The sequence below is a fragment of the Rhea pennata genome, chromosome 14 (assembly GCF_028389875.1).
Source record: "Rhea pennata isolate bPtePen1 chromosome 14, bPtePen1.pri, whole genome shotgun sequence".
NCBI classification, from domain to species: Eukaryota; Metazoa; Chordata; class Aves; order Rheiformes; family Rheidae; genus Rhea; species Rhea pennata.
The window spans coordinates 14,955,919-14,968,038 of record NC_084676.1 but is presented as its reverse complement, the minus strand read 5'-3'; the positions used below and the strand labels follow the sequence as shown (position 1 = coordinate 14,968,038).

General features: G+C 47.4%; 1 protein-coding gene across 2 annotated transcripts in view; it reads right to left on the bottom strand.

Moving 5' to 3' along the window:
* Positions 1-244: 244 nt before the first annotated feature.
* Positions 245-12,120, bottom strand: part of NEURL1B (neuralized E3 ubiquitin protein ligase 1B) — a 38,897-nt gene continuing 27,021 nt past the window's right edge. Inside the window, exons 2-5 of one of the 2 annotated variants that reach the window (XM_062587608.1) lie at positions 10,471-11,031; positions 6,594-7,301; positions 5,472-5,597; positions 245-4,487 (exon numbers count right to left, since the gene is read on the bottom strand). In XM_062587608.1, coding sequence (XP_062443592.1) covers positions 4,243-4,487; positions 5,472-5,597; positions 6,594-7,301; positions 10,471-11,031 — 1,640 coding nt within the window. In that variant the 3' untranslated portion in view covers positions 245-4,242. Of the gene's footprint in view, positions 4,488-5,471; positions 5,598-6,593; positions 7,302-10,470; positions 11,032-12,120 lie in introns of those variants that run through there. The other variant, XM_062587609.1, reaches the window with a different exon arrangement.

Sequence of the window (12,120 nt, the reverse complement as noted above, 5' to 3'; positions counted from 1 at the left end):
GCTCGTTAAATCGCGAGCGGGCAGCGCTGCGAAAAAATAATAATAATAACCGCGCCGCTCTTCTGCACGGGACTTGGCCCCGGCCGCCACGGCCGCGAGGGCCAGCGGTGCCGGGAGGGGGGAGACCCAGCACCCGGCTGCCTTGCGCCTTCGCCTTATCGCTCTTCAGGGGAAAAAAACGAAAAAAAAGCCCCCCAAGAAAAAAAAGAAGAAGAAGGTTTTGCTCACCCAGCAGGGCAACAGCTTTTAAATGTCAGGGAGAACTCCTACAAGCCAAAGTTTTATTTGTTTCATAAACAAGTAAAATTATATTAATGTAAAACAGATAAATGGACAAAAATAAAACACACAGCACTGAACACAACGCTATAGAGTACTGACAGGTAGAAGTGCAGTTCCCTCCCTCGTGCGGCTCCCCCCTCCCCGCTCCCCCAAATGATTTGCTTGAAAAGCCTAATACAGAGTCCAAAATCTGATTCAGCTTAAACATGATGTACAGATCACAGTATTGAATCATAAAGGTAACGATAAAAGACCAACTGCCCTGGGAAGGGGAAGGTAAAAGGGTTCCCTCTACTTTCCTTTTTCCTTCTTTCTCCCCCCTCCCCTCCACAAATAGGTTAGGAGGAGAGAGGGGAAAATCCAAGGAAATAAACACTTTTTCACTCCTATATCTATATATGTATATAGATATATAGATATAAAAAGCAGGATTCTCAGTGAACACAAGATTCTATAAAACTACCATCGATCTGTGTTATTTTCTCCCCGTTTTTTTTAAAAGTTACTTTAAAAAGGATAAAAAGTGCACAGACACCCTTATAAGGCACAAACAGATCTTCTGTACAAATCATACATCATCAGACTGTTTAAAAAAAATAGCAATACGAGTACTAACGATTAAATCTGTAAGAGGCTACCTTTTCCTGGAAATCTTTTTAAGAGGCCTCTGCACCTATTTGGAAAAATTCCTGTTGCTCTCAGAGAGGCAGGGCGACGTGTCCACTGCTGCTCGCTCCCGCCCCGCTGCGCCCTGCGCCCTGGACCCTGACTCGTGTAATTACCCTGAATGAGCTCGATCCCTTGCCGGCCCTGCTGGATGCTGCCCTTTTGGAAATCCGTCACAGCTGCTACAACAAAAATTAAACCTGTGCAATGTGGCCTCCTCCGTGAGCCGGCAGAGCTCTGGCTCCAGCCTGCATTGGATTTGGTGTTTCTTCCTTGCGGCTTAAGAGAAGGGGTACACCGACCCCCCCCCCCCCCAGCTGTACAGTTAGCCGCGCTCACCTGGGGACCGGAGGCTTTGGCGGAGCGTTTGCACCGCTCGTGCACAGCTGCGGGCTGAGCCCTGCGCACACGTAGCCTCTGCGTCTATACTGGAAGGGCCCAGGCAGCGCTGAAACTGGGATAGCAGCACGGGGCGGGGGGACAGATGCTTGCGTTTCCGAGCCCGGACCTCGGCTGGTCCCAGCTAGCGCTGCTCACACCTCGTGCAGCAATCTCAGCCGGCTTCCTCCTCCCGCAACGGCTTCCCACTCCGGCCTGCGAGCTACCCCCGGGGTTGCCCTGCCATCACATTCTTATGTCACCTCCCTGCTCTTAGCATTGCACCCGCATACTACAATCCGGACCCCACTCCTCCACCTGGGAACCGCGGCTGAGCACCAACGGCACGGGACGGCTCTGCTGCGGAGCTCGCCCGCGCTGCCCCTGCACCGAGCCCCGTGCCAGGCCTGCCCGCACCACCTAAAGCTGTCACTGATGCTTGCAGCTGGTGCCTGCTTTAAGGGCCCGGCTGAGCGCACGCAGGCGGGACACGGCCAACGCGCGATGTAGCTGAGGTCCCGACCAGGCTCTGCTTCGCAAAGCCGCCGTGCTCTCGTGCTGATGCTGCAAGGCAGCGGGTAAGAGCAGATCTCATTCTAAAGGGGCCTCTCATTTACACACTTAATGAAAACATTAATTAGCTCTTCAAGGCAGGAAGGGGAGTTTGCTTTATGCTCTGTACGATGGCATGTTAGAACAGACTGCAGAGCAGACATGGGCTGGTGGGGGAAAAGCATTATCTGATCCCCTGGGTGTGCTTTCCATGATGTAAGAGACCATCTGGGATAGGGATTGATTACAGTTATGTAAGTGATTACACCACTGTCAACAGCACATCCAAACCACCACCCAGGCAGTCAGAACCAGGATATGTAGCAACACACCCAGAGCTACCAGCAGCTACGCAAAGGGACTGGCATAGAGAAGTGACACTCAGAAAGTCAAGCTGTGCCTCTGGGCCAAGAAGCCTTGTGACATGCATGAGTTGTTGTCTTTTTTTTTCTTCATTTGTAGACTAAGATGTGATAATTGCACCTTTCTGAAGACAGCAGTGCACATGCACATGGCAGCACACACAGTCACTGAGTTCAAATACAGCTCCTCTTGCATCCTCCATTTACCCTTCCTTACCAACCTGGCCTCTCCTGGCTGGAAACCTGGCCAGGCTCAGCGGGCTCATGAGTCAAAGGAGTGGAAAGGCTCCGTGAAAGTGGGAAGCAGAAGTTCCTGTGGGCGCAGTGGGAAGGAGGGCATCAAGCTCCCCACACCCAGCCCTGCTGCAGCCTGCTTGCATGCTTCCCAGCTCATGTAGGTTGCTGCTGCTTCTAGCTGTCCAATATCACAGCTGAAATCCATTTACCTTTTAAGTCTTAACATCTAATAATAGCCTCAGAGCCTTTTCTGTCCTTCTCCCAAGTAAAGCCAAGTGAGATCCCTGTTCACTTCAACAAGTTCTTGTCTACTTCTGATGCCTTTTCCTGGGAACCAATGCATCCAGGCAGATGACAACTTTGCTGAGAAAATCTGGAGAGGCAGGAGAAAGACAGCAGATAAAATCAGAGCATACATGGTCCCAGGAAAGAAAAGCTAGCTTGAACTGGGTCAGAAACAGATTTCTCACTGTTCCAAGAAGAACAAGAAAGCCAAGAACAGGCTCCAATAAGTCCCTGCGGGACCTGGATGTGGAAGGAGGAAGGTTGTGCCCTGCTGTGATGCCAGTTACAGGGGAAGGGTTACAAGAAAAGTGAGGCAGGCAGGACTTTGCAAGATGGCAATGACACCAAGTCCTAAGAGGAGCAGAGAAATGTGCAGGCGCACGTGCATGACCGTGACAAACACTCCCTTAACAACTATCATTTAGATGACAGTAAGCCATTGCTTTTCCTCTTTCTTTCTCAGTTGCTGGCCAGATATGCTTCCAGCGTCCTCCAAGATGCCCTGTCAGTCCCTGCCCTAAGCCAAGATCATAGCATAGTTTTCCAAAAGCTGGCTTAATCCACAACCATGTGGAACAGGCTGCAATTTACAACTATGTAAACCGGCCAGCCATAGTGGAGAGGCGTTAAACAGCCCATCACTATGGACCGCTACTCAAGTCACCGTTACTATAGCTCTTCTGATTGTCTGGGGGTTGCTGAAGGGCTCATGTTCATCGCTGCTAGCCCCAGTGGCTGCTCCCTACATCTTACTCAGCCTCTCTGTCCAAAAAAAATCCTGCTCTGCCAAAAAGAAAAAGCAAAAGCTGCTTCACCTAAGTTCAAACCAGCTTATCCATGTGCCCCAACAGCCTATTCAGGTGGCCAAAACGCAAACAAGTGAGAATCTTGCTGTGCTACTGTTTTAGTCTAAACTTGTTCCCCAGTTACAAACAAGATGAATGTTACATTACCAGATCAGTTTTGTCCACTCTGTACCTTTCCATCTGGGTCTTTCCCTAAGACAAGTTTTTTTTTTCCATCACAGCAGAGTGCCAGGCACTGCTGCAAGCACTCAGTAGCAGCACAGAGACGTTTGGATTTTGGGCTTCAGAACTTCAGGGACACCCAGCACTGAAATTATAGCAACCTTCCCCTCCTGGTTCGCACCACAGCTAGCCTTCTCCTCAGGAGGAAACAAAAAGAGCCTTTGCACAGGAAATTTCTCATTTGCAGCTGGTTTGGGTCCATAAAGTGATTTACTGGCTTTATCTGTAGGCACGCGACTTTTTGAAGCCTGGCTTGTATGGCAGCCTTGGCTTTGGGCCTCATTAGATCCTCAGCTCAATTTTATCCCTGAATTGTGCCCTATCGGTCAAATAAGGAAACACAGATAACGAGCCACTTGATAACAATTGACCAGCACGATAACCCATAAGCAGGGACGGAAAGGCATGGTTACTGCTAGCGGAGTTCTCCCCTCTACAGCCCGAGCCGGGCACTAAGGACGGTATATTTTAATAACATCTTTGATGACCCGTCGGCAGATTGGGCAGCAGGCGTTGAGTTGCTTCTTCAGCTTAAGACCACAGGTGTTGCAGAGGCACATGTGTCCACAGGTGTAGATCACCGTGTCAACCTCACTGTCAAAGCAGACAGTGCATTCCCCGTTCTTGCTGCTTGATGGCTCCGGAGGGGGGAAGACAGGAGAGATGGGAGGACTCAGAGGAGAGCTGGGAGCAGTCACTGCAAAGGAGGAGGAAGAAACAAGATAGTTCAGTCCCCAGGATGGCACAAATTTGACTGATAATGTAAAACACGCACCACTCCCTCAAGTAAATTTTCTAAGGCACTTCTTTCCTTAGTTCTTGCCTAGTTTCTTTAACCAAATAAAATCCCAGCTTATTTTACCTATCTAATTGGTAGCAGAAGTATCATTCCAGCCAGAGCTTGACATGTTTTATACAGAGACAGCCAAGTGCTGCTTGCCTGAGCTTCCCCAAGCAGCAATGCTATCTGCACACTCATCTCAAGGTGATGGTGAGCAGATCCCTCCTCCTCCCCCCACTCCAGACAGAGCTGTGCTCCAAGCAGGATGCCTCGGCGTCCAGCCATCTGTGCCATGCTGCTGCAGCACACCCTGCGATGGCACATGCCAGTGACAGTACCATGTACCTCTGCCTGAGAGCCAAACAATAGCATATGAACATTTTCTTGGGCAGCCGTCCGTGAGCGGACAACTGCCAGCGCTGAGAGATGCAGCCCAGTTCGTGCAAGGCTGCTCCCTAGGTCTTCGGCAGCATGTGGCTGGTGACCTGGGACAGAAGCCTGGGAGTTCCTGGCTTTCTCAGTCCCATTAACTTGCAGATGCTGTGCCAACCCCACGGCTGCAGCCAGGTAAACTTTGCAGGCACCAGTAACATTTTCTCTTTGACTGATGGGAAGTAACACACAACCCTTCTTCAGGCCATGAAGAGCTTCTCATCTATTTATTTTTCCTTCCAATTGCTTCTGTTAGTCTTACAAGAGATGTAACATCTCCCCAGTAGCCTCGTCCTGCTATTTTATATAGTCCTAGCATATGCTATCAGTGTGTGTTCACGTCTCGGCGTACCGTAGTCTGAGGAAACCTGTACCCCTGCCTCCACAGGGGGCAAGCTGCAGTTCAACACGCTGCACAGACAGCAGCACATCTCCCAACCCAGAGGTCAGGGCTGAGCTCTCCCTTACCGAGCGATGACTCTGAAGCAGACGATGACCTGTTCACGCTGAAGGCCATATCTGAGTCGCTGTCATACTGTGAGCCACCGGGAGATCCTGAGGGAGAGATGGTCACTGGGCTGGACTGCACAGTGCCTGCAAATACAGCAGAAGTTCAGCCAGCTGTAGGACAAATGCACATCTTGCATGGAGATCCCAAAACCCTGAGCTATGTGTTCCTCAGCCTGGTGACGCACCTCCACACTGTGTGGCAATATGTGCTTTAGCAATAAAGTATAGCTGCTGCTGAATAAAAGCTGCCCCTTACCAACGCTGTAGGCAGATAATTTCACATGCGACCTCCTGGGACATCAAGTAGTAGACCTTGCTGGATTATCATATAACTTCTGTCCAGTACTTCAATTAGGTCAAAAATAATAGGTTATCTGATACCCATGATTTTGTGGTATTCAGTCACTTCCCCAGCGTCCTGATCTCTCTAACAGCAGCCACCTCAGGTTATCACTGTCTCCCTGTCAGTATAGAGGCAGCTAGGAAAGCATCATGATTTAAATGAGAAATCCTGTTCTACAAAGCCATCAAGAGCTGATTTATTGACAGTATTCTTAAGGAGAGAAAAAGAAAAGCACTCTACTGGGTCACCAGCAATAGTTAAAAAGTGACATTCACTACCAGAGTTGCTGCAGTGCTTGCGGAGTGTTTGCTTAAACCATCGCTTCTCTGACAGAAAGCATCACTGCTGCCGAGGTAGGAGTTTCATACCTGTTGGCTGGAATAGTGGGCTTATAAAGAATCTTTTTTGCATGACTTCTCTAAAAACCAGCCAACCACACACACACACACACTGCTGCCTCCTTCCCAGTTGCTTATTTTAGATTTCAAGTCTCATCCATTTCTGGTAGTCTTATATATGCTGTATACATCTACATTACAGCTACTATGTCTTGCTCATTCTTGTTTGTGAAAGCAAGGCCAGATCAGGAGCTGCTTACTCACATCGGTATCACTTTCCTCACGCATGTAGCTCTGCAAAAGCCAATACTGCTAAGGCAAACCTGCAGCCTGCATTCTGGCCCAAGAAACTTCACTGGCTAGGTGTTCTCTGTTACTACTTCTTTCGGCTGCACTTACCCAATATTTTGAGCTGGTTGATTACACCGTGGATTGTAAAAAACACCCAGAGAGACTGTGAGGTGTCCACGCACATTAGCATTCCTCGGCTGGTTCCGTTCACCCCATGATGCACCTCTCCATTCGGCAAGACCATGAAACTGAGAATGTCGCCACTGTTGAGGACAGGGAAAGCTCGGTAAACCACCCAGTACTCCTTGCGGTCCAAGAGAAAGTCTGGATCTGCTGGGAGCTCATTTGTCCGTAAAGTACTTGGATCACAAGAAGTGATGCCAAATGAAAGGGCCCCATAATATGGCAACCCAAGATGTCCTACTTCCACAAAAAGACTTTCACCAATGTGCAAAGGCCGGTCAGAAAACACCAAAGTCCTATTGCTTTCTTGCCAGTTGGTGCATGCAATCATTCGGTCCTGAGAAAAGGTAACATCAGGTCCACGAGTCGGGTGGAATCGCAGATCTGTATCCAGGAAGGCTGGGACCCCTTGGGCACGCTGCCGTCTGTTTGGGCAACAGGGGATGATGTGGTTGTCTGTCGGAAGTCCTGGTACTCGACTCAAGTTTAGGTTAGCAATTTTGGCCACCACTTGGTTATTCTCCAGTTCATTGTTATTGAAGTTGGCTGAATCATGGTTGCTCTGGGGAAGGCAAGTGCTGAGTCGTGCAGAGCTGAGACGGGCAGTGGTCATGGTCTCTGCAAACATGCTATCTGTGAGATAAATCCAGGGATAAATAGGGGATGTTAGAGTCAAGATACAATTAGCTATTATTTTTGCTGTTACTATTTCAGCATACAGACTATCTGAAATCCATTCTTCTCAATGGAAAAGCAATGCATGGCTGCACCTTGGCACTAACTGAAAAACAAGTGTTATAAAGTACTCATGTAACCTGAGAGCCCCTTCCACTGGTGAACTGGGAAAAGCTGTAAAACACCAGTGTGGTTCTACAGCTTTTCTGGTAGATTGGTCTAATAGCTTTGAGTTTGCTCTGTAAAATAAGGAAATATCACGTTGTCCAAAGGTCTCCTGCAAGCCAAATCCTCAATACAGTAATGGATGAAGAAGCAGAAGCATGAATATATCACTCATTTGTAACTGTAACATGTCTAGGCACAAGGGAGGCCATTTTTTATAAGTATTTCAGGCACAGTCACCTTGTTAAAAGATATCCATCTGACTAAAGAAAATATCATCCCTTACATAGCCCACTACCGTTGCTGATGTCTTTTATCAGCAAGTCAAACCACAGCTAGTCTCTCAGGGGTGTTTACACCAGTGTAGAATTTGAAAAACTGGAAGTGGAGATTTTGAATTGAAAGTTTGCCACAGCTACTTGCTGCAGGTGTCAGACAGAAGTTTTTTTTTTTGTTTTTTTTTTTGTTTTTTTTTTTTTTTTAATAAGAGCACTGTTTTCCACTTTCACAGCAAAGAGAGAACCAGGATGCTGACTCTTACCTCAGTTCCCAAATTTTTACCTTGGCCATGCTGGGCTAAAGGGGAATTTTAAGGTGTGGGTAGGTTAGGGCATGCCTTCCCCCCCCCCCCACCAGCAGCACTGCCTGGGGTGGCTTGGACATTTCTTTTTGAAGGGAAGGCATTAAAGAGCTGAGAAAGGTCAAAGCATAAGGAAATAAGAGCATCTGAATGAAACAGATTCCTTAAGTTCCCAAAGATGGAGAAGGGTGAAGCATTCCAGCACCAACCCTGCCTGCTTGTTGGAGAAGAAAATCACAAGGCTTTTACCAAAGAAGGTAAAATACCCAAACCCACTCAGCAGCCTCGGAGGACAGGCTGCCTGAGCACAGAGAACCACTGTGGCTCCACAGAGGCTCCAGTAGACCACAGAGGCTCCACATAGTGGAGGGCTCAATGTGTAGTCTCAATGGCTGGACCAACTGCTGCTTGCAAGAGGGAATTTGACAGGAACTGCTCCAACAGAGGAGCAAGATGCAGCTAAGCTTCCTGATGCTGAAAGATGCATTTCATGCATCTGCATTTTGGATAAATTTTTCAGCTCTATTTGCAAAATGTTGGAAGGAGGAGTCAGAAAGATGGGCACATCTGCTAAAACACTGCTGCATCTGTAGTAAATCAGTTTGGTCCACTGGGTATGTTGAGGGGCTTGGGACTTTGATGGAAAAGAAAACCCAGAGCACAAGTACTCTCAGGCCTCATCTTTCACTCTGCACACTTAGCTGCCACAGGCCAGGACTAGGGGAGGAAATAAGCAGAATTTTATTTTTCTAACTGTAATTTAAAGAGGAAGAAGGACTGCTGTGGTGAAGCAGCTGTACTGGCCAACACTGCAAATGTTCCTTCACTTCTGTGATGAGCACCAGAAGCTGAAGCATGTCACAACTGCAATTATAGGATAAGCTACTGGTGAGGTTTAATTACACATTTGAGACAAACAGAGCAGGCAGCGCAAAGTGTTGTTTATGTATAGCATTCTTGGCTGTAAAATAATTGGTACCATTTTGAATATCCATCAGAGCTGCGTGCCCACTAAACTAACCATTTCACAGCTTATAGCTGGTATCTATTCAGTGTGAGGACAGAAGCACCGTCTTTTGCAGAAGGTGCAGCTTAGCTTGTCTGTTAAGACTAAATCAACCCTTGGGAGCCTCAAGGGAAACACATTTGTATTTTAAAAGGATTCCTTACGGTGTAGACTAATTAAAAATATTTTGTCTAACACTTAATTTACTTGAAATTTCAATGCCTTAAAAGTCACAGAAGGCAAGTCATTCCATGGCAATTCATTCGGTTTTCTAATGGGAACAAATTCATCCATCCAATGGACAGTTCCTTGTAAACTGTACAGGACGATCTACTTGCAGGGAGAGGGGAGATGTGATATGCTGTGGCAAGGACCCCAAAGCACAGAGGAGCAGCATTACATTTCTCATCACTCTCCAGCTGGCAGATTACATCCTGAGCTACAGCCGGCACTTTTGCAAGCCCACAGTGATGACCATTTGCAAGAGAAAAGGTAAGTCAGGTTCTGTTTGCAAACACAGCTTGTTAAGCTACTGATCTAGGTGGGCATCAAGGCCAAGAGCTACCGTCATCTGTAACACAAGACAATGAAGAGAAAGCAAAGACAAAAATAACCTTTTAGTCTTAGTACAATTCTATGATTCTATGATTCTTTTGTCTAAATGAAACAAATCAGGAGAGGAAGGGCATGTGAAGAGAATAGGGTGGGAATAGTTTCCAAACTCAGGGTTTGCACCACCGCGGCTGTCAGACTGCCCTCACTCATGCCTAGGCGCTTCATAAAAATCCCACAGTAGTTCAGGAAGGTAATGTGAGAGGCTCTAAGCAGTCCACAGCAAAGATAAGAGATGAAGGCTGCAGTTTCAGCCAGGGACTGGGCAAGGTGAGAGGACATGCTTGGGAATGGGTCACAGTTCTTGAGGGACCAATAGTAAGTGGTAGCTGGAGAACAACAGGGGAAGCCAGAGCTGGTCAGCTTTGTCTCTTCTGTCACTAAGGACCTTGCTGTAACACAGCACTGTGCTGCAGCACTCCACAGCAGCAGGTCTGAGCTCCAAACAAGGCTGGATACAGTTACACTGCACTGTAAAGATTTCCATCTAGACCATCACAGGGCTACTGCAATGTGCAGCCTTAGGATTTTCCATCTCTGACATGTCTGAAATATAGTGCTTTCTGGATCCCTGTGATGGTGCACCATTAAGAAAAGAAAAAGAATTAATTTGTGGTACAAAGCCAACAATAAATTAGTTGTTCTTAAGTGTCTCATAGAAATGATCGACCAGACAGATTGTGTATTTTTTTCTCCATGACCATGCCACTGACTCTGTGGAAAACAACCAGAAGAGTATGCCACTGGCCAAAATATACACCTACCTAGTATTTGCACTTCATGGGTAATTCCATAGACATCTATGAGTGCCCAGAGAGGACCGGAAACTTTAATACCACAGTGAAACAATATTGGCTCCTCATCATTAATACTGTAGAAGACTCTCCCATGACGGTCAACCCAGAAGGCCAAGATATTGTCTCTGACAGCAAACCTCTCTGGCAAAGCTTTGGCCCAGTATCCAGGTCGGGTCACAAGGTCCGGACAGGCGTACTTTGGTATGTCGTCAGAGCTCATCTGCGATGGGTCGTGGATGGTGAAGCCAAACCGTAGGGCACCACTCCATCCATGGTGCACAGCTACCAGCTTCAGCCTCACTTTCTCATAGAGGTGGATGGGCCGGTTGGTGAAGGTGACCCCATTACAGAAACTGTTCCTCCGAGTGGCCTTGCGAGAGTGAGCATCCAGACGGACATTTTTGCCTTTGGCTTGGGAATGGAAACGCGGCGGCTCTGTGATCGCGAGGACAGAGCGTCTCTCATGGCTGCTATTGGGCAAACTGTAGTAGGGTCGGCTGGACACTGAGCGGGTCTGGTGAGTTGTGTCTGCAAAAGGAGAAAACACCAGCACTGTTAGAAATACTTAACCTGGTTTACACAGCCTGTGAAACCCTGCAACTGGCTTTCTGACAGCGTTTCAATGTTGCTGTGCATTGCTTGCTGAAAATTGCTCTATTTACACTTGAAACGCTGTGGCCAGCCACAGTCTGCTCTTTGTTATGCAAACGGACCCTCGGCTTTATGCAAACATAGTGCCAGTCTGGCACATTGGGGCAAAGGTTTGGCAACCTGCCTGCCCTTTTACACCCTGCAAAGCTTGACAAAAATAACATCTTTTTGTTCTGATCCAATGCATCCTACTCCATTCAGAAAGGCCCGATACTTTTGACTGTAACTCTAAGTTTCCTATTTAAAATTCATGTGTTGTTAAAATAGCAGCTTGGCTGACTGTGATCAGATTCACACCACTGCTGCGAAGCATGATTATTAAGATCAGAGATGCTTAAGCTGAAAGGCGATACTGATTTTCTGTGGGACACAAAGTACAGAGCCCCTGTCTCCTCTGCCCTTAATTTTGTAGCAGTGAAAAGGAGCTTTTGACCCATACAAGTAAACCAGGGCATTTAGGAGCTGGAGTACTCCCTCCGTATCACCAGAGTGTTCTTCCAAAACTTTCAACCCAGCCTTGGTTCAGATATCAGATCCAACTGGTGCATTAAGGAATATTTCATCCTGCAAAGCCTCGCCTTTACACAGAACCTCCTATTTGAGCTCAAAGCGCTTTATAAATGATGATTGTTTTTAGCTTCACAGCACCACAGATGGCACAGAAATCCTGCCATCCTCATTTTACAGATGGGAGAAGAATTTATGGATGAGATCTTGCAGCATTTAAAGTCAATAGCAATTTCGAGATCAATTTCAAAAAAAAAAAAAAAAAAGAGTAGATTTGAGGCCTAAAGTGAAGCTCATACAAGCGTGAAGCAGAAATGAAAGAAGAACCTAGCCTTTCAATCTTGAGCCTTAGCCACTAGTTCACTGAGTCTTACACAGTCTCTTCTGTACAGCCTCTAACACAAGGGGTCTTACTCCAAGACTGGGACTCCCATGACCATGACGACGACCACCACCACT